This window comes from Eptatretus burgeri, chromosome 14, assembly GCF_056783735.1.
Source record: "Eptatretus burgeri isolate ZD-2024b chromosome 14, Ebu_testis_v1, whole genome shotgun sequence".
In the NCBI taxonomy this organism is placed as follows: Eukaryota; Metazoa; Chordata; class Myxini; order Myxiniformes; family Myxinidae; genus Eptatretus; species Eptatretus burgeri.
Genome location: NC_140974.1, coordinates 68,648,943 through 68,671,442, shown reverse-complemented (window position 1 = coordinate 68,671,442; position 22,500 = coordinate 68,648,943). Strand labels below are relative to the sequence as shown.

Genomic DNA, 22,500 nt, shown 5'->3' with positions numbered 1-22,500 from the left:
GATCAGATGTTGATGTGACACGACATAACCCAAGTAGCAGGACCTGGTCCAATTAAGTGGCAACCAAGGATAGCCTCTGAACCCGCATACAAAGTATGTGCCGTGCCGTTGCTACTTTAGCATACGTTCCATTTTTGCCCTTTTGGTTATCTGCGATGTCGTTTCTCTCTGTTGATGAATTACAGGTGGAATCTTCTGCATAAAATGTGCTGCTAGGATTCGTCCAGGTCAAGCAAAGGAAACCAGCTCGTTTGTACGTAATCCTAAAATACGGGGGTTTCTTCACTAAGCTGTAAGTAGGTTACCACCCACCCGCAAAGCTAGTACATGACTCATTGCTTGTTCTATTCAGGGCAAAGTTATTGTACCATTAGGCCGGCTCTGCAGTAATCAATTTCCTCAAATAGGATCACCGCTAATGGCAATCCTGTTCTTTAAGAGTGCAGGAGGTGAGCACATACCCAACACTTCGCCTTATTTTCCTTCATTGCATAATTGTGTGACAGGGTCAAAAAGATATTTATCCCATACACGCTTTTCTCATGTAATCGGTCCCGATGCTCATCTCCTTTTTCCTTCTTACTCTATCATGACCCATTCCTTGTTTCCCCTGCTCTGGTCCTACTGAACATTCTACTCTCCCTGGCATTCCAATAATGCTCTCACTCTCTGTTATCATTCATGTTATCACAATGATGACCATGCCGACTAGAAACACTGCAACACATGCCATAAACCTTTGGTAACGCTTATCCCACTTGCGGCTTTCTTCTATTGTCCTTACGGTTTCCTGTTTGCTCTTTTCCAATGAGATGCGTGAGTCCATGATGGCTTACCTTCGCACTTGACAGCTGTGTGGGTAACCAATCGTACCTGGTGGGGTCCTGTCCAACGTGCCCTTAGTGCGTTCTTCCGCTTGAACATCTTGATGTATACCCAGTCGTCAGGCTGAATGCCGTGGTTTTCCTCGGCAGTTGGTTCCGGTTGCGCTTGTTTGACCTGCATGTGGAATTCCTTGACGATCCTTGTTCAGGCAACATAAAAGTTAATCATTATGTCATTCATCATATGTATGTCCATTTGTTTCAGGGTTAATGGAGCTGTTTTCCAGTACTCGCATTTGCCTCCCATCAGTATTTCATGTGGGGACAGTCCGCTGCGCCTGTTTTCCGTTGAGGAATAGCCTCCGGCCATTTCAAACCTGTTTAACCTCCGCCATCTTCGAAGATGGACGGAGGTTACTGTTTTCACCCCTTTCTGTTTGTTTGTTTGTGAACAGTATTACGGGAAAACTCCTCGACGGATTTCGACGAAACTTGGTGGGGGGGGGGGTGAGGTATGGTCCAAGGATCATGCCATTAGATTCTGGACTTGGTCCCCCCCCCCCAAAAAAAAATTGTTCGAGAAAATTTTTTTTTTTGCATTTCTACATGTTTTAAGTGATTTCCAACCCCCCCAAAAAAATTGTTCGAGAAAAAAAATATTTTTTGCAACTTTTTTTTCAACAAAATTTCGATTTCTTTTTTTTTGCATTTCTACATGTTTTAAGTGATTTCCAACCCCCCCCCCCCCCCAAAAAAAAAATGTTGGAGAAAAGAACTATAACTCTGTCAGCACTGTTGACATATTTAATGAATAAGATACAAGGTTCACTTGAGTGACCCAGCAGTATTGGCGGCGGAGGTTTTGCACTCTCCCGAGTGCTCCCCCTTAAGTTCATTACATGTTTTAGGAAGTTTGTTCTGAAGTATGCCATTCTGGCACTCTACTTGCTCTGCAGACTCAGAATGGTATGGACAGTGGAAGTGTTGTTTTATTTGCAAAGCATTGCAGAGTTCCTCAGTAATATCGGATGTGAAATGTGATCCTTTATCACGAGATATTTTGTAAGGTATTCCATACCTGCAAATGTATTCTTTAAGCAAAAGCTTTGCCGCCATCCTTGCATCACATGTTCTGCATGGGAATGATTCAGTCCATTTGGTGAACATATCTACCACCCCCAAGATGTAACTGTAATAACAACATTTTGGCATGGTTACAAAGTCCATTTGAATATGCACGAAAGCCCCCCACAGCAGAGGATGTGCTCCTTCCGGTTGTTTAAACACTTTACCAACATTATGTTGTTGACAATACACACAGCCTCCACAAAAATTTTCTGCCACGGCTGTAAACCCCGGAGCGTGCCATGTAGTGGCACCTCCATCTGCATCCCCCGTTTGGCTCATGGAAGTGGCCACGTGAGCAAACGAGCAAGCCATGGCAAAATCGCCTTTCGGGCAACTACCTTACCCTCCATTGAAACCCAGAGCTTTGTTTCCACCTTGTAGCAGCATCCTGTTTTCTCCCACTTGGCTCTTTTGCTTGCCTCAGTTGCCTCCTGTAGTGCTGCGATATCGTCGGTAGTCGGCGCCCGTTCCTCATTTTTCACTTTGGCGAGCATATTTGCTATTTGTTGCGATTTCCCTGCCTGTTTTTTCCGCTGTATCAACAAAAGCATTTCCTTTCGAGACCATATCTCTTTGTTTCGTATACGCTCGGCACTTTACTTCCGCCATTTGTTTTGGTAAGTGAATAGCTTCTCACAGTTTCGATGTCAATTTACCGTTTTTGACTGGAGTACCTGATGATGTTATGTATCCCCTTACTTTCCAAAGTACTCCTACATCATGTGCCACCCTCTACGCATATTGGGAATCTGTACATATGGTTATGCTCTTATCCTCTGCTAAGTTACATGCCACGATACGCACACATAGCTCTGCCTGTTGTGCAGAATAATATCGGGGTGGCTTATCACTTTCCAAAACGTCACTTTCAGAGCACACCGCGTATCCCGACAGTAAGGACCCGTCTGCTGCTCTTGTTGACGAGCCTTCCACAAAGTCCATCATTTTGGGGTTTTGTAGCGGGATGTCCTTTAAGTCTGTCTGGGAAGTAGCGGTCTCCATCATTACGTCCTCACAATTATGTTCTTCCCCATCATCTGCAATTGGCATTAAAGAGGCTGCGTTCAATGCAGGACATCGTTCAATGACTATATTCTTTGCTTGAATTAGCACTCAGTCATACGTCATCGCTCTGACTGCCGATAGGTGTTGTGTTTTTGCCTTTAGCAGTACAGAACTTACACAGTGCGGAACCTGTAGGACTAAAGGTGATGTCATTACGATCTTACTAGTGGCATGTACCGCATATGAGGCAGCCGCTACCACCCGTAAAAATGGTGAAAACCCGTGCGCTACCGGGTCTAGTTTCATACTATAATACACCAATGGACACATTTTATCACCATGCGGCTGTTAGTACTGCTTGTGCAAATCCATCTTTTTCATGGGTGTATGGGTAAAACGTCTTCTCATAATTTGGCAAGCCCAAGGCTGGCATTGTCGACAGAGCTGTTTTGACCTTACCAAAGTTCTCTTCAGCCTGTTGTGTCCACTCTACCGGCTCCGGCGCTTTGTCCAGCATCATGTCTAACAGTGGTCTAACTTGCACTGCATATTCAGGTACCCATTGTCTAAAATATCCGGCCACCCCCAAGAAACGTCTCATTTCTTTCTTTCTTTTGGTTTTTTTGGACGTTCAAGATAGCCCGCACCCTGCCATCTGACAATCTCCTTGAGGTTCCACGTAGTACATGTTCTAGGTATATTACCTGGGTTTCACATAACTGCAACTTATCCTTCGACACTTTATGGCCTTTGTCAGCTTGCACTCTTCGATAGGTCAATGTCTCCTTTTTAGGTCATCTCTACCGAGATGATCTAATAAAGCCGGACCAAATGTCCGTCCGTCCATACGTCTGTCCGCCCGTCAACAATTTTTCTTTACGATCTTGATGAAACTTAGTATGTGGGTAGAGGTCGATGAGTGTTGCACAACGATATAACTTTTGTCCGGGTTCAAGGTCAGGGTCAAGGTCACGTAAGTTATAAAAATCGCCATTTTCAAAACCGACCTAGTCTGCCATTCTACAAGATATTCGGCAACTGTTTATTGATTATGATAGTAAAAAATATTATCTTGTATCTAACCGGACAGATTTTTGAATTTCCTTCCCGTTTTATCGTGACGTGATCTGGAAGATGGCCAAAAACGCCGATGCGATTCGCAAAGAAGGAAGGAAGGAGAAATGAAATATAAATATAAAACACATTTTTAGCCTTTTATATTTATACATTTTCCGCCGAAGGTGAAAAAGTTTCAAAACCCAAAATGTAAACGTCGGCATTTATTTTCAAAATATAATTTCGTGCGCGCGCCAAAATGCCGAGTCATCTTTAACCAAACTGCGCAGTCGAGCTGCGCAGTAGTCTTCGGTCATGACTGAACATTGAGAACTTGTGGTATTATAGAGATGACCGTCACCCCCACACGGGGGTAATTTTTACAATTATCTTCTGACGTTGAGCAAATCAGCAAATAATCTACTTACTGTACCAAAGTAGACGCTTCGGTAAGCACTATGTTATTCAAATCATTATGGAGTGCTCGCGAAAACAATGTCGGGCTATCCGCAACCCCTTGTGGCAGTACCTCCAAGTGCACTGCACCCCCTCATAAGTTAAGGCAAACAGGTTCTGTGATTCCTCGTGGATTGGCATGGAAAAGAACGTGCTGCACAAATCAATCACCGAGTCGCACACCATATTAGATGGAATTGGTGACAATATAGTCACAGGGTTCGATACTACAGGGTGAATCGACACTGCATTTGTCAATTGTTCTTAAGTTCTGCACAAACTCCCTTGTCTGTTTCCCTGGTTTCTTTACAGGCAAAATTGGTGTATTACATTCATTGACAGTTTCTCTAATTACTCCCTGTTCAAGTAATGCTGCAATTACTGGGGCGATCCATTTTTTATCCTCCTCCTGGATAGGATATTGTTGAATATGAGGTAGGGGCTTGACTTTGTCCACCATAATATGCACTGGCTCCGCATCTTTTATTCTCCTTACGTCGTTTGGGTGTGTCGTCCATAATCTCTCGGGTAGCTGTGCCAAGAGTTCCTCTTTCTCCTCCCTTGATAACATTTCTCGAAATGGAAGCTTACTTATCCACTCAAAAATGGCTATGGAGTCCATGAGAGGTTGTTCCTACATGTACCCTTCATCCCCTTCTATGCGATTCAAATTTTGGCGCCGCTCCTGACATAAGTACTTTCTTGGCGACCTTTTTCGTCGCGTAATAATCGGCCCAATTTCCTTAGCTCTGTGTACTTTTGTGACTATCAATGTAATGAGCGGCGTTACATTCTTGGTTGATGCATCAAGTCACACTGTTCTTGTGTAGTTCTTACTTCCAATCCTACTTCTTCTTTTCCCATCAAGAAATCAGCAGTTTCTATGCTAAACTCCTTCCGGAGCGCATTTTGTCCTCGATTTTCATAATTTTCGTCCTCTCCCGAAGCGTCATCGTATGCCATGCAGTGTTTTGGTTCTACCCATTTTGCCATATTTTTGTGTTGAGACTCCAACCAAAGCGCTAAATGGGGAATTGGTTTTTTAACTCTGCTCGATTCTGCTCAGTTTTCTCCCAAACATTTCCCTCAGGTCCTATTACACTTCCTCAGGCCACCAATACACGACAGGTCCTATTGATCGTGATAGCATCTCGAAGGTTTCTGCTTCTTTGATCTTTGGAATATCTAAGTACACCCCATCTGGCATACATCTCACTGTGCACTCCAAGCGACAAAGCAAATCCCATCCCAATAAATTCACAGGTGTATTTACTGCTAACAAGAAAGCATGGCGTGCCTCTAAAGGCGCATACTCGACAGTTACATTTTGCGTGATTGGAATCTTTTCAGCTACGCCAGAAATTCCCACTACGTTCACGCGCTGCTGTGATAATGGCGCGGTGAGTATAGCGCAGTGGGTATATATAGTCTGTCAGGTCAGGTTAGATTTGTGACCTGCTACAGGTACCATTGAAACCTGTACTAACCTGTTCCATGGTCGGGTTGTCGGCGACTAAACCATCTTCCCCACCAGGTTTTCTGGTGAGGAGGGTGTTTGGATATGGACACCCAGCAGGATTAAAAACAAAACCTGTCAAAGGGCGGAGGAGCTCCTTGTGAGCTAACGGCCATCCATATCTAGTGCCCAACTGTGTCTGCGGATGTCCTCCTGCAGTTGGGTTACTTTTTTATTAGGAGGTTGGTGGCAGGATTTGCACTCTGGCCACCGTAAAACCCTTCATTCCGCAAAACACAAAAACGCAAGAAAAATCTGAAAACCCACTCCGTGGGAGTACCTCCTGTGCAGCTTCCCTTCGCAGGGCAGCTCACCGGATGACGGGATTGGGGCAAAGCCTTCGGGACCCCCAATCTTTGATGATAGGAGGGAAACCACGGGGTAACATCCCTGGGTCAAATTGCAGGAGAGTGTGTCAGAGTGGTGCTGAGGTGTCGTCCACCAGACGGCGGTCTCCTTGGGTTAACCTGAGGCGGTCCCTTCGGGTGGGTGCCTGGAATGTCCTATCCCTAAGAGAGGATGATCACCTGTCTCTGTTATCATCTGAGCTCAAGCGTTTGGACATCGGGATTGCAGCTCTCTCTGAGGTTCGGAGACCGGATTGCGGTGAGATAATGGTGGGTGGTTACACCTACTATTGGTCTGGTCGCTCTGATGGTTACCATACCCAAGGAGTTGCTGTGGCTGTGTCCAATAAGCTGACCCCAATGATAATTGAGGTAACACCGGTCAACGAGCGTATTATGAGATTAAGGATTCGTCACTCGTTCGGTGTCATTTCCCTGGTCTCTGTTTATGCTCCGACTGAGGCGAGTGATCTCTCCGTGAAGGATGGATTCTACGCCACGCTCGAGTCTGTGGTTGATCAGTGCCCCAGACGAGATACACTTCTCGTCTTGGGGGATTTCAATGCATCGACTGGAACTGATAGGGATGGTTATGAGGTGTGTGTTGGTCCCCATGGGTCAGGAACTATGAACCAGAATAGCACTAAGTTCCTTGACTTTGCAAGAAGTCATGGACTTAGGGTGGCTTGTTCATGGTTTCAGCGCCCACAAGCTCATCGCTGGACTTGGTATTCCAACGCTGGCGGAGTGGCAAAGGAGATTGACCATGTCCTCATTGACGGTCGTTGGAGGATGATCCAGAACTGCAGGGTCTACCGGAGTGCTCAGTTCCTCAATACTGACCACAGGCTTGTTGTAGCAACTCTAAAGCTGCACCTTAAATCCTGGAGAATGGTACCATCCCAGCCTAGGCTGGATGTTGGCAAGCTCAGGGATGAGAGAGTAGCGAAGTCGTTTGCGAACAGGCTGAGTGGATACTTGGGGGGTCTGGGTGCTTTGGGGGGTCCTGAAGAGTTGTGGAGTGCCTTCAAGACCACCGTCCTTGATGTTGCCGGTGGATGTCTTGGAACTCACCGCAGGGCAAAGAAGAATTTTGTCTCTCAAGGGACACTGGATACCATTGACCAGAGTCGCAGGGCCAGGCTGAATGGCAGAGCTGAGCTGTTCGGGGAGCTGAGGCGTAAAACTGTACGTGCACTGAGGGTGGACAAGGAGGCCTATGTGCGAGGAATCTGTGAGGGGGTAGAGCATCACCTGCTCACAGGTGATTCTCGTCGCGCTTACAGGGGAATTCGCGCATTGCGTTCATCCAAGCCCATCTCTCAGAGCACTGCAGTTAGAGCAGAGAGTGGTAGGCTCTTGACAGAGGAGTCTGAAGTGAAGGCCTGCTGGGCCGGTTACTTTGAGCGGTTGTACCAGGCTGATCCCCCAGCTGTCGAGTTGGACGTCAAGGGTGTTACAATCCCTGTTGCTGACCCTCAAATCAACTGTGGTCCACCTTCGCTTGTGGAAACACGGGCTGCGGTGAACCAGTTGAAACGGGGCAAAGCTCCAGGGATCTGTGGCATCCATGCTGAACTTCTCAAGGCTGGTGGAAATGCTGCACTCGTGTCGTTGCATGCAGTTTTGTGCTCTGCCTGGAACACAGGCATCATCCCAACTGATTGGAAGAGGGGCCTTGTTGTTCCTCTCTGGAAAGGGAAGGGTGATCGCCAAGACTGCAAGAACTACTGAGGGGTGACGCTGCTCTCAGTGCCGGGCAAGGTCTTTGCTCCGATAATTCTTGATAGGGTTCGCCACCATCTGCTTGAGCACCAGCGTCCAGAGCAGTCAGGCTTTACACGAAAGAGGTCAACGATTCACCGTGTCATTGCTCTTCGTGTCCTCACCGAACGCAGACGAGAGTTTCGGCAGGGGCTGCTTGCAGCCTATGTTGATCTCTGTAAAGCGTTCGATTCAGTGAATCGGGATGTCCTCTGGAGGATTCTTGGTCTTCGTGGGGTGCCACCAAAACTGTTCGATGTGATGTCTGAACTCTACTCTGGTACTGAGAGTGCTGTGAAGTGTGGTGGTACCATCTCTGATTTATTTCCAGTTGGTACTGGAGTTTGTCAGGGGTGTGTACTGGCCCCCACACTTTTCAGCACTTGTATGGACTGGATTTTAGGGAGGATGTCGGAGAGATCAAGCTGCGGTGCATCGTTTGGGAATGTCAAGATCTCGGACCTTGATTTTGCAGATGATGCAGTCATCTTTGTGGAGACTTTAGATATCCTTTTGGGGGCCCTCGAGGTGCTGAATGAGGAGTCGGAGCCGCTGGGATTATGGGTTTCTTGGGTCAAAACTAAGATCCAGGCTTTCGGTGACATCTTGGATGCTGCTGTCCTGTCTGTGTCTGTTTGTGGTGAGGATGTTGAGGTCGTGGAGAGATTCACTTACCTTGGCAGTGATATTCATGTCTCTGCTGGCTGTGAGTCAGAGGTCAATGGACGCCTGGGTCGGGCCTGGGGAGTCATGGATTCACTGGATCATGGGGTGTGGCGCTGCCGGTACCTGTGCGGGAGGACGAAAGTTCGAGTCTTCAGGTCCTTGGTACTTCCAGTCTTGCTCTATGGATGCGAGACTTGGACTCTGACCAAGGATCTGAGACGGAGACTTAATTCCTTTGGTACCAGGTCTCTTTGGAGAATCCTTGGCTATCACTGGTCGGATTTTGTGTCCAACGAGTGGTTGCTGAGAGAGACTCGGATGAGATTTGTTACCTGCATAGTCCGTGAGCGTCAATTGCGGCTGTATGGACAAGTGGCTCGTTTTCCTGACTCTGATCCTGCTCACCAGATTCTCTCAGCGAGGGAGTCTCATGAGTGGAGGAGGCCAGTGGGCCGACCACGTGCCTCGTGGTTGTAGCAGGTTGACCATCATCTAAAGGAGATGGGGATGGGCCTGGCATCTGCCTGGGGGATGGCCAGACGGAGGCCCCTTGAGTACTGGCGGAAAGTGGACGCAGCGACGCACTGTTCTGGCACATGCTCCCATACCTGACCTGGGTATAGCATCTTTCCTAATTGTTGAGGGGGTAGCTCCCGTCTCCCAGAAATAAAATATTTTTTCCCGTTTACCTTCAGATTTTACGTTGGCTCGTCTGAAGGGGTCAGTCGTGGCAGCTCGGAAGTCAATTCTTTCTCGCACTGTCAATACCGCTTCTCTTGCTGTCTTGCTTGTCGGTTTTCTCCCAGCTGTCCCCTGTATCATGGTTGGGAATTCCTGCTCTGCTGCTGGTTATGCAGGCAATTCCTTCTCCAATGACCCATTTTCCCACAGTTATAGCAAGCATGCGGACTCGGAGGCCCTCGCGGCAGCGCTCGATCACTATTTTTGCTCCCCTCCATTTTGGCTTTGTTTTCAAGTTCTTGCCCAATTGGCAGAGGGAATCCCGGTACCTCGTCGTCATCGGATTCTTCTACTAAACTTTCATGTGGGGCTGTTGGGATCTCCCCCCTTCTTGGCCATGGTGGATAATCATTTAAATTCCACTGACCTTCCTCCTCTCGCCTGTCTTTTCACAGCTTTCTTTTACCTATTCTCTGTTTTAATGGTTTATTTATTTTCTGCTGCTATAAAGCAATGTCTTGCTGTGGCCAGCACCTGAGCTGGTGTTTCTGCCTGCCACCCAATTTTCACAAGCTTTATCTCTTTAGACATCGGCCGCAGCAATCCCTCTACAAACAAATTAGGCAGCAAGTCATCAGGTATTGCTGCAACGCCCAACCCCGAGTGCTGAACAATAACTTGTCGCAATCTATGCATAAACTCTTCCTGTTCTTTTTCTTCTTTTGTTGACAGCCTTGTATTTTTCCCCAGTTTACCTCAGGCAGACTTATAACTACTCTCAAGTGTCCAAGTAGTTCCAGTTGCCAGGCATTTTAGGCAACTTCATTTTCCCTGACCGGCAGGAGCATTTGGCCACCTTGTGACAGCTCCTTTGTTTTTTGCCATATTTTCTCCGGCAATGCTGTTGCCATTAACCCTTTCACATCCTGATGCGTAGCTCTGTTGGAGTTTACATGTGACAATATTTGTTCCACAAACCCCTGTGGGTTGTCGTCATAGTCTTTCATCTGCATTTTCAAAGCTTGCAAATCACTTTGGTTCCATGGACGATTATTTCAATAAGTCTGATGTTGATTCGTTACCGGATTATATAGCGTCTGTTCGACCATTGGGCACACCTTCTCAGGCTCTGTCTCAATCGGTTTACTGTCTTCAATTATTTTTCGCATTTCTATTGCCACTCCCTTATATTATAGGGATTCCCAACGGCCTTAAAGGTCGTGCTCTCCTTCACACTCCCCTCTGTTAGCTGTGGTGTCATTTGGATGTTTTCTCCCCACACTCCTTGCTGAAGGCCCTGTCACACCTTGACGTTTTAGCCAGCGTATGCCGACGTATGAAAAATTTGGCGAATACGCTGGCACACGTCGAATACGTTACGGGTAAGTTTTGTATATGTTAAGAGCACGCTGAAGCACGCTGGCATACGTCATCGTACGCCGAGCTCGTCGACAAATTTTAAGCATGCTCAAAATTTTTCGATGTATGACTCGCACGTTCCGCATACGCTGGCCATAAGGCATAGGCACGTTATGCGATCGTTGACACACGTCGACACACGTTACTTGTAAGTTACTCATAAGTCGAAACACGTCGAGGTAATGTTTAGCATACCCAAAACTTATTTCTAACCTATGAGTAACGTGCTTTGAACCTATGTGTAACGTATCTCCAACGCATATTGACGTATGTCGACATATTTGACGTCTTCCGGACGACCACAGAACTTACTGAACGTGTTTCTAACTTGCAGCTTCCGTATAATGGCGTATTGGTAGCATTTAGGGGGAATTGGTATATAAAAATGGGCTTCACAGTGTTCCAGACTCCATGTTTTTTTTTTTTTTTTTTTTTCTTCGGCATGACGGTGATGTTGACACTTCAATTTCTAGTGCTGTTATGATTTAAATTGTTGAGCGGCAGCCTATTAATAGGCTACGCCACGTGATCGTTGGCGATACGCTGCCACGCTATGCATAAGTTAGACTATCGTTGGGCATAGGTTGTGAACGCCGACAACACGCTAAGCATTCGTTGGTATAAGTTATCTATAAGTTATCAAAACGTTCTGTGTACGTTACTAATAAGTTATGCATACGTCCAACTCGTTATGAATTCACCCAAAACTGAAAAAAAACATCAATAGTACAGCGTACACCAGCGTTTTAGATCAATTTTGATACGTTGCCATATGCTGGCTAAAACGTCAAGGTGTGACAGAGCCCTGAGGGAGGGGTGTTATCACCGGTAGCATTTTCTGTACCTCTTTAACAGTGACTTGTGCATCTTGTAAGCTCCCCTTTTGTACTTGCGTTTTTCGATTGCTCTTCCCCTTTGAGGCTCTCTTCTGCCCATCTACTTAAAACTTTCCAATTCACGAGCTTTCGTGTAGTTTTATCTTTCTCTCTCTCCACCAGTTCTCTTTTCAAGTTTTCTAATCTACACTGGTGGAATGTGCCTCCTTCACGGAAATTTCATTTCTGTCTTTCAGTCCACTCTGCCCACAACTTCACATCTTTTGAAGTACACGATCCATAGGTCTTATTCATATATTCAGCGTTTGACCTGCTAGCGGGAGCATCGCTATCCTGCGGCTTTCATGGATGACTTCCCATGTTCTTAATTGGAGTCGCTTCGAGTACTCATCAGTCCTCAGAAATCAAACTTTATTTTTGACTTTCGTTTGTTCACAGCAACTTTCTCATACCCCGTATGGCCCCCCGGTTCTCGCAACCTTGGTGCACTGCTCCACCCGGGTCACTAGCCCTGTGGCAAGATTTGCACCTCTCTGCCAACCTTTGACTCGGCGACTTGTATTTCCTACACAGTGCCCCCGCCATTTCCCGACTTGGCAGTTCTACAACTCCCTGGACAACGCGTCCCGCAACCTCTGTGACTCGGCGCTTTGATCCAAACCCGACAAGATGTTAAACCAACAAAAGGAACTTTAAGTTCCTTTCCTCTTATGGAGTAATGCTGGGCCACCCCAACGCTATTTCCAGATCTCTTTATTTTATACAATAAACAACTTTGTAGCCTTACCCTTAAATTTCGGTTCGGGCTTGACCATGTACACAGAGAGAAGTGGGGCAAGCTACCCGGCCACAGCAATTCACCCTCTAAAAAGATATTTAATATGTCTCTTACCTCCGTCCCTAATCCCCTTTGGTGCCGGTTGCTTGCTGTCTGCCGGGTAGAGGCCCTGCTCGCTGCGCCAGATTCTGTCAAGGAAGTTTTGAACACCTATAAAACAGAAAAGATTTTCTAGTCCAGTTAAGGTTGTTTCTTGTAAAATAAAACAAAAGCGACGCACGTGCGGAAAGAAAGCCTGTTGCAAATTCCAAGCAATCTCTAACTACATGTGAGGTTACATCGAGTGTATATGTAATTTTAGCAAGGCGTGGTTTACTCTTCAAACATCATTTCCAAGAAAACTGATCAATGACAAGCGAAGAGAGGCCTTGAGACAGTACAGATGGGTAGGGTTTAAAATCACAAACACAGGATGAACTCAAGGGGGAGCACTCGGTAGAGTGCAAAACCTCTGCCGCCAATACTGCTGGGTCCCTTAAGTGAACCTGATATCCTATTAATTGTAGGTCAAAACAGATCAGACTCTACTGAACCACGATTGAATAAACTAAACGAGATCGACGCGCATGTAGAAATGCCCAAAAAATCGAAATTTTTTTTGAAAAAAAAGTTGCAATTTTTTTTTTCTCTAACAAATTCTTTTTGGGGTTGGAAATCACTTAAAACATGTAGAAATGAAAAAAAAAAATCAAATATTTTTCAAATAAAATCGAAATTTTTTTGAAAAAAGTTGCAAATTTTTTTTTTTTTTTCTCTAACAAATTTTTTTTTTCTTTGGTTGGAAATCACTTAAAACATGTAGAAATGCAAAAACAAAAATTCAAATATTTTTTCAAAATGGCCGCCATAGCGGCCATATTGGACTTTGAACCAAGTCCAAAATCTAATGGCATGACCATACCTAATCCCCCACCAAGTTTCGTCGAAATCCGTGCAGGAGTTTTTCCGTAATACGGTTCACAAACAAACAAACAAACAAACAAACAAACAAACAAGCAGTCATAGACTGGTACTTACGAAATTGTCAACTTGACCTCTGAGCTTGTCTAATAAAAGCTGTCTCAAGAGAAGGTAGCGACGCAAACCAGAAGTTTCTACGGTGATTCTGGACCAAACCATCAAAAATCGTAATGTCGACCGAAGCAAAAATCTCCATTTCTCGACGCAATTATTTAATATTATTTTATCAGTCACAAAACCGTAATATTCGGCCATCCACCAACAATCTTTACATAATCCGACAGCTTAGCGAGTCAGGCATGCGACGATAACCTTTATTGGGATAAAAAATTACTTTTAAACACCATCCTTATCAAAAACACCATCAGCGTGCACATGGAAAACCATTACGTGACTCAACGCCGCCTCTGCTCGAGCGCGCTGCACCACGTGACGACCCGTGACGTGGCGAGTGAAATATTTTTTATACAATCTTAAAACGTCTCCAAAACATCCGATTTTTCCAGAATTTCGACAAACAAGTGTTAAGCGTCCTAAGCGATTGCAAAAACCGAAGACAAAATTAAAATCGAAGTTAAAACGAACTCGTAACGTCGACTGAAGCAAAAATACTCCATTTCTCCACATGAATTTACGGAATTATGTTTGACCTCACTGTGACCTTGACCTTTGACCGATTTTGACCAAAATCTAATCAGCGCAAGGCATCGCCCTCCTGAATCACGTGGTGTAATTTGACATTGGTAGCTTCTTCCGTTCTCGAGTGATCGTGCCTACAAACAAATACACAAATACACAAACACACACACACACACACACACACAAACAAACAAACAGAGGACGGAAGTCATCAATATACTTACGAAATATAAAGATTTCATAAGTATCAAAGAGACAGGGGTGAAAACAGTAACCTCCGTCCATCTTCGATGGCGGAGGTTAAAAATGGCTCCTTATCTGAGCCTCGTTCCAGATAGCCCGGACGAGGGAGTCGAGGGAATGTGACCCTTTGGTCAGGGCATATGTGGGCTAACGGAGTATGGATATGGGTTAGAAGGTTTTTAGTATCAGGAGGAATGTGCACACGGCGGACAAAACTCCCTGCTAGTTTTCCCAGTATATATTTATTAAATTATTTCTGGCACACAAGCTTTACTAAGGCCAATTAGCATCTTACCCCATTATCAGTTCAATTAAAGTTTATTTTACCACAGCACTCCATGACATGCTCAAACGGCAAATATAATGCAGGTTCGTAAATAATGTCTTCCTTCCACCTCACAGAATGTGATTTCTGAGACGAGACGGGAGGCTCCATGTATGCAATATGAAGAAATAGCTGTGAAATAGACACTATTACACTGACTGATTATTACACAGTCCAATTCACATAAGCGTGTGACACGATCTTGAGTCGATCTAACGGCGTTAAGGTTGAAGTTATTTGAGGAATGATTTGACACGCGTTGGAAGAACAGGTAACACCATGCAGCTGTAAGTGAAGGGTGTGCGAACACATTGGTGATGACTAGGTGCAACTGTCCTGACTCTTCAGTTTTCCCTGGTTTCGCCTTGACTGTTGTTTGTTTCCCATTCTTCCCCTTGCATCCTGATATTCTCTTTAAATGTTCTGTTTCCACCCTTGACTTCAACTTGTATTTCGATTTCCTTGAATCCTTCACACCCCAGGTGAACACACCCGAGTCAAACCTTACTCCACCTGCTTCAAACCAGAGCGAGACTGAGGGAGAGGGAGAGCAACCCCAGCCGGGCCTCCAGGGTCCTTCCCCTAACTCCGATTCAGACAGGGTCGGAGGAAAATATGACGATCCGAACGAAGACTGGTGTGGCGTTTGCCAAAATGGTGGGGATTTGCTTTGTTGTGATCGATGTCCGAAGGTGTTCCATCTCAGCTGCCATGTTCCCAGCCTTTTATCTTTTCCAAGGTAAGGCTGAACATTAATCGTCATCAATTTTATTGTTTAGAACCAAGCGATGAACTTGAGGTATAAAGTAAAGGATCGTGATGAATTTGTTTAACATTTACTGGTGTTCTGGTGTACCATTGAGGCTTTCTTGGAAAATTGAGCGTGTGTGTGTGTGTGTGTGTGTGTGTGTGTGTGTGTGTGTGTGTGTGTGTGTGTGTGTGTGTGCGTGTGTGTGTGTGTGTGTGTGTGTGTGTGTGTGTGTGTGTGTGTGTGTGTGTGTGTGTGTGCGCGCGCGTGTGCGCGCGCGTGTGTGCGCGCGCGTGTGTGCGCGGGCGCGCGGGCGCGTGTGCGCGGGCGCGTGTGCGCGTGCGCACAGGGTGGCCTGAACGTCACTTTACCCCTTCCCAGTGAAGCATTGTTCTTGCACTCTTTTAATATACAGGGTTTATTGTACAGTACTTGGGCAATTCTACGATGTTACGGAGTGACACTTTGAGTCATTTTTCTGAACTTTGATTGCTCTTGCACAACGATAGAGCCATGAGTACCTACTCTCTATATATCATATTGCAAAGGAAGAGTTGCACTTTACAGAGATATTAATGTAGTTCCTGCAAGTTGGACCATTGTCAAGTAACTAACATTCAAAAACTGTGTTACGGAGTGACACTGTCTTTTGTCATTTATTAAACAATAACAACATTTATTGAAAACTCTGCTCTCACAATAGTTATAAAATTGTAATGAAATACTCGGAAGATACACTAATAGTTGTACCTTCAGTACAGTGGTTTCAAAATTCCAGACATGACCTAATTACTCTGAAATAATTACAGTAGTCCCATTACGGAGTGACGAAAAATCCTGTTACAGAGTGACGAGTCAATTTTGAGATTTCTCCCAAAGCAACAAATCATTTTTAGATTACGCCAGACTTTCAGTCTGAACCCAGCTGACTTGTGCTGGCGTTGCACTTGAACGTTTCAACATCTAACACATTAGAAAATAATAAAAATTAAAAATCTGAACTGAGAAAATTTACAATAAACATATACAAAATTCAAGAAATAGACAAAAGAAATTGATAACAATTTACGAGTGGATGACCAGAAACAAAACAAAGTTTGGAATTAATCAGTTGGCCACATCACAAAACTTCACATGACTGTCCTGCAAAAGGTTCCGTTTCCCAAAGGACATTTAGCAAAGACATGATGATTGCGATGGTCGAGGGATGGCTGAAGTAGGAATCTGACGACTTGGTTAGAGTCAATCCAGGATTTATCTTCCACCTCTGGGAATGTATATGCCAAATCAGATAGGTCCGCTTTTCACATAAATGATACTTCTAAACAACCATCATCTACTATCTGAGTTACCTGGCCAACAAACAACTTCTTCGATTTTTTGTGACATACTGCACAGTCACAAAGTCACCAGGGTGCACTTGGGGTTGACTGTCTCACCTGGGACGCTCAGCAGGTGCTGGACTGGCAGTGTTTTGACATTCCAAGGATGATACATGGCACTCGGGGTGAAGACTCACCAATTCAAATTGTTCTGCTGTTGAGTACATAGAAGCGCTCACAACATATTTACTCACAGGTTTCACACAGTGTATTTGGTGTGTTTTTGGAAGCGAGTCACTAACTGCCAGCGCTAGTCCAATTGCGACTGGCACTTCTGAATGTCTCCTGCTGCCATGAATAAAAATTCGATCCTTTTGCACTGTGCCGCTACTACACGGACGAAGGATTCTGCATCAGATACAGGATCCCCCAGCCAGATTTGCGAACCAAACTCTCCTCTTTAACTCACCTCCTACACCATCAACAGCGCCCTTACCGTGAGATGTGGCAAGTAATTCCAGGATAATTGAATCTTGAACAATTCTTGAAGGAATGTTAGATTGGAAAACAAGAATTTCTGTTTAAATTGACTGGCTGCCCCATCTGAAAAAAAGTCAATCGCCCTAATCCTGGGGTGGCGTGATATCAGTGTGGTGATGATATTGGACAGGAAGGTATGAACAGCATATTTGCCATGCTGGAGGTCATTGCTAACAATAACGAAAGACTCGGTAACATTAACATCAATCCAGGCACACACTGTGAATAGAGTGACTTGGACGTGGCTCCAACGAGCACTCTGGATTTCATTCTGTTCTATCGCAGCATAGTTCTCCGCAAAATCGACCTGGACGACAACGCGATCACCATCAACTGCCTTCCTTCTATCTTCAAACAAGTAGCTCTGCTTCCTCTTGATGAATGAGTGCAATCTGAAGTCGGGAAGTTTGCATATCTCATGCAGGGCATCCTGCACAGTCCCATCTTTAGCTACTTTTGTGGCCCGCTGCTCAATTGTCTCCCACTGAAACCATTTCAGCGGCAAGTTAGCTGTTTCGTCGTCGACAGAATACACTGTGGCAAACTTGGTATGGCATTCCTGACATTTTCCTGTCATGCAGTTGTCCGAATCCTGATCACATACAATGCTTCCAAGGAATTCACGAAAGTTGGTCGAAAGTCCAGGTACATGAGATGACAAGGCCTCCAATAAGAGGCGCATGTTTTCGTGATATCTGCAGAGGCAGACATTGTGCGGAAACTTTGAATTGAGGCATACATTGGCTGGACGAAGTGCCGCAAATTTGCAGTAGCCGATCTTGATGTTTGTATATTTCTCACAAAAAAAACTGTATGCCTCTCGTATTGTCATCATTAAGAAACTCTTTTGAACCTTGTCCTTCCACTTCCGAGTCTTAATGATCACAAAGTCCTTCTTCCCTGGCGATATCTATGAAATATCGGGCTGCTCATAAAATTTCTTAACAGCATCACGAACATCGGCAGGAACTTTGTGCTCAGGAGCATACATGCTTTCCGTGTCAACTTCATGTCGGGTCGGTTCGTTTCCGACAGCAAGCCGTCTGATAACAGCTTTGCTTTTCCTCGGTGATTTCGGGAGGGCCTCTCGAGCTCATTTAACAGCCTTGCCTATGCTGGAGCGTGTGTGTGTGTGTGTGTGTGTGTGTGTGTGTGTGTGTGTGTGTGTGTGTGTGTGTGTGTGTGTGTGTGTGTGTGTGTGTGTGTGTGTGTGTGTGTGTGTGTGTGTGTGTGTGTGTGTGTGTGTGTGTGCGTGCGTGCGTGCGTGCGTGCGTGCGTGCGCGTGTGTGTGCGCGCGCGTGCATATTGTCGTGTCCAGGGAGTTAAAACCCTACCTGGATGGATGGCAAAGCTTCTCTCTTCAAGGCTTCAATTGAGACTCAGAGATTAATGTGTGCGCGTTAACGGGGCATAATGGCGAAGAGTCGATACACCCAGGAGCAGGACAGCACAATGCCACAGTGTCTTAAAAGGAATACATTTCATGAAAATGAAAACACATATTCACAAAGGACGATAACTCAAAACGAAATGATAATGATATGAAATAAATAAACCCTGCTGTCGAGGCTTCACACACACAGACTCACATACGGGGGGAAACAAGATAAAAAGAAAAACCCTTCTTCCAAACTATTGCTTTACTTAGCTTGGCCCAGAGCTGATCCTTGTGGAACTTGGAATGGAGGAGCTTTTATTCGCACGTGCAGTCGCATGCAAATGGCGCCGTCACTTCTCTCATATCAGGGCAGATGTACGCCAGGCAATCTGTGAGTGGCACTCCACATAAAGTCTCAAAGCCTCAGTGTAACGGCTTATGACACACAAGGCTCGGGGTCTGTTTGTTACGACTGCACCTCGTGCCTCCACGTCAATCACGGCTAAAAATGCAAAAGCCTACCGAGTCCGATGCCTCTCAAAATATGCCAGCCTTCCTCTTTCCAAGAGTGTGCAAGCCAACTCCAATCCTCTTCAAAAGCGCCACCTGCCTCATGCGTTCCTCACACTGTCCTCGTGTGTGCGCTCTGCCGATCTCCCGTCCAAAGCAGTAGGAAGCCTCTCATGTCCTCTTCTTCTTCAGTCGTCTTGTGTTTCACAATCCTCTGCCTCTGGGGCATGGCCTGCATGCACCAAACCCAGAAGGCGGGGCTTTCTGCCCGTTTGTTGTGGTTTTAGGGATGTGTTCCCCACCTTTATTGCCGATCTTGACATATAAAAACATAGGGAAAATCACAGAGGGCAATCACATACTGGGGAACTTATTCTCACTCCCTCGGCGAATTAACACCACATCACCCCTCATGTGGTGACACATAACACTTAAGCTCACAGATTCCCTAACTTAGACACATCGAGATGCTTTCTACCCATCCACGGACCAAGCAACTCCACACAATGCTAAATTCCCCCTCAAACTCTTCCATCTACCCCCACAATCGTAAATATATATATATATATATATATATATATATATATATATATATATATATATATATATATATATATATATATATATATATATATATATATATATATATATATATATATATATATATATATATATTGCATTGTTTTGAATGGATGTGTTGCAGTTTCTTTATTAATAGGTTTCAAATAATAATCTGCACATTTGTAGTTTCAAGTTAAAAACACCAAAGAATGTTGTTGGTATATCATGTTGGAAAATCATGAGCTTTGATCTCATTCCTGTGTTTGACAGTGTTGATCTCGATATTGCTGTCGTAACAAATGACGATATTCTTTCTGTTGTCGTTTTGACTTCATCTTTGAAACATCTGCTTAATCGCTTAAATTTGTCACGGGAGAATCGTCTCCACCCTGTTATGTGCTATTTGCAATTTTGTACCTGTGCCGAACCCTCTCAAATTTATTATAGTAGTAATACCTCGCTTAGCACTGCTCTGGAGAGCGCTGATATGCTATAGACCTGTTTCGACAGTAGAAAAATTTACCTGTAAAAATGAACAAAGTCCATTACACACATTGCTCACTGGGTGTACACACCCACTGCCATTGTTTGTGCTGTATGCACATGCTCAGAATCAATCGGCGCTGTGTACTCCACCTTTGCTTTGCAGCAGGATGATCCTCCTCCCACCTTGTCTCCCACCGCCGCCATGTCGGAGGTGTATGTGCGATGAGAATTATTCCTTTTATTTGCAGCACCAATCGAAAGTCTTACACACCCCTTCAAAATTTTCACCTTTTGTTGCCTTTCGCCTGGAATTAAATTGCATTAAATCATACTTTTTCCACCTTTATTTACACATCGTAACCCACAAATTCTACAAATTTCAGAAAGTTAATAAAAATACAAAACTAGAATATCTTGGTTGGATAAGTATCTACCCCCCCTAATAACAGCAATTGTAAATTAGCTCAGGTGTAACCAATCACCTTCAAAGTCACACACCAAGTTAATTGACCTCCACCTGTGTTAAATTGTCGTGATTCTGATTATTTCAGAATAAAATCGGCTCTTCCTGTAGGTTTCTCTGCTGGGTCGTGCATTTCACAGCAAAGACTTAACCATGAGCACGAAGGAGCTTTCAATACACTTCTGGGATAAAGTTCTGGAAAGGCACTGATCAGGGGATGGGTATAAGAATATTTCAAAGCCCTTGACTATCCCTTGGAGCACAGTCAACATAATCATGAAGAAGTGGAAGGCATATGAAACTGTGAAAAAAAACTCATTCACAGGTTCTTTTAGCAGTTTATTTTTTAACAGAGTTGAAACAGTTAAACATGCGAATGGAGAGAAGGCACTCCAGCAATGGTGGAACCCTCTTTGAATTGCAGTTTGACCCAGAGCGTAATTTATACAAAAGAAAGCAGAAGTGTATCGTCATCCTGCTTGCTGATAAGGAAAGTTAGAAATACTTTTAACATGGAAAAACTAAAAAGGCATGCACTTTTTTTTACTGTTGTCAAGCCTTTTGGTGAAAACAACAGATGTTACCAAAGCAAACCAAGTCTCTCTCTCTCTCTCTCTATCGAGTGCAGCCTTTGGCTGCTGGTTGCATCATTGGTTGGGACGCGACTATGCCGCTGATGCAGTGTCCCCCTTACCAGTACACTGGTACTCATTTTGCCGACCTCGGAAGGATGACAGGCTGAGTCAACCTCCTGGTGTATTAATTCAGTGGCCAACGGGGATTGAACTCAGGACCCGAGGATCCCAAGCCGCCACCCTAACCACTAAGCCAACACCAGGCGAGCAAACCAAGTAATGAGCACAAACATGCTTTGCAGCATCAAACTTCAAACCAATCAACTTTATTAATCTGGCAAGCACTGTCCTTGGACATGGGTGTTTGTAGGAAACCAAGGTCCTTTTCCAAGAACTCTTTAACCATACGGGCTCTTTCCTAATAACTCACAACTTCTTAACCACAAAGGCCCTTTGTTGACAACTTTCACAAGATCAGTGAAGCTTAAGCTAAACACATAAGGGCAGGTTCGTATTTATTTATTATTTAATGTTTTGCTGCTTACACAAGTGAAGGAATTGGATTTTATACTTCAACAAATGTAACAAAGAAAATGTATATAATATAACAAAGAAAATGGATGTTATAAAGAAAATGGGTATTCTCAATGGGATCTTAATTTTAGCACACAAGAATATATGACCCGTCACTTCACTGACGGAAATACCAATCTTTGCTGTGATGGCTAATCAATAGGGCAAGAAGAAAAATGATTCCTGGGAGCGAAGGAGATAATCAACGTCACAAGTTGGCATTTGCATTTTCACTACGTGTGCCCATATACCCATAAAAAAAAAAAAAAAATTTGTCACAAACCTTCGAGGGAGTTCCCTAAATCCACCATAGTTCGATTTATTGAAATCCATTCTCAAGTTATAACATGACAGACAAACAAACAGACAGGCATGCATATATATATATATATGTATATATATGTATATATATATGTATATATATATATATATATATGTATAAGGGGGGGAATTGTTGATGCTCTGGGGAAAGAGTATAGCTGGCTTGCTTGGGTCCCGCGACGAGCGATTCCACCGCGACCTCGTCGCCGACCGCCGTCTTCCTTGCCTCGGACCCGAGCTCTTCGGTCTCTTCCCCAATTCTCCTCAGCCGACTGCAGCAAACCACCTGTACGCCCTCGCCTCCCGACTCCACTCCGCAC

General features: G+C 44.7%; 1 protein-coding gene across 1 annotated transcript in view; it reads left to right on the top strand.

Annotated features, from left to right (window-relative positions):
- Positions 1 to 22,500, top strand: part of LOC147013531 (E3 ubiquitin-protein ligase TRIM33-like) — a gene marked incomplete at its 3' end in the record, with an annotated part of 165,423 nt that overhangs the window by 110,959 nt on the left and 31,964 nt on the right. Inside the window, exon 13 of the mRNA XM_085853486.1 lies at positions 14,982 to 15,442. Within this exon, the coding sequence (XP_085709612.1) occupies positions 14,982 to 15,442 (461 nt within the window). The remainder of the gene's footprint in view (positions 1 to 14,981; positions 15,443 to 22,500) is intronic.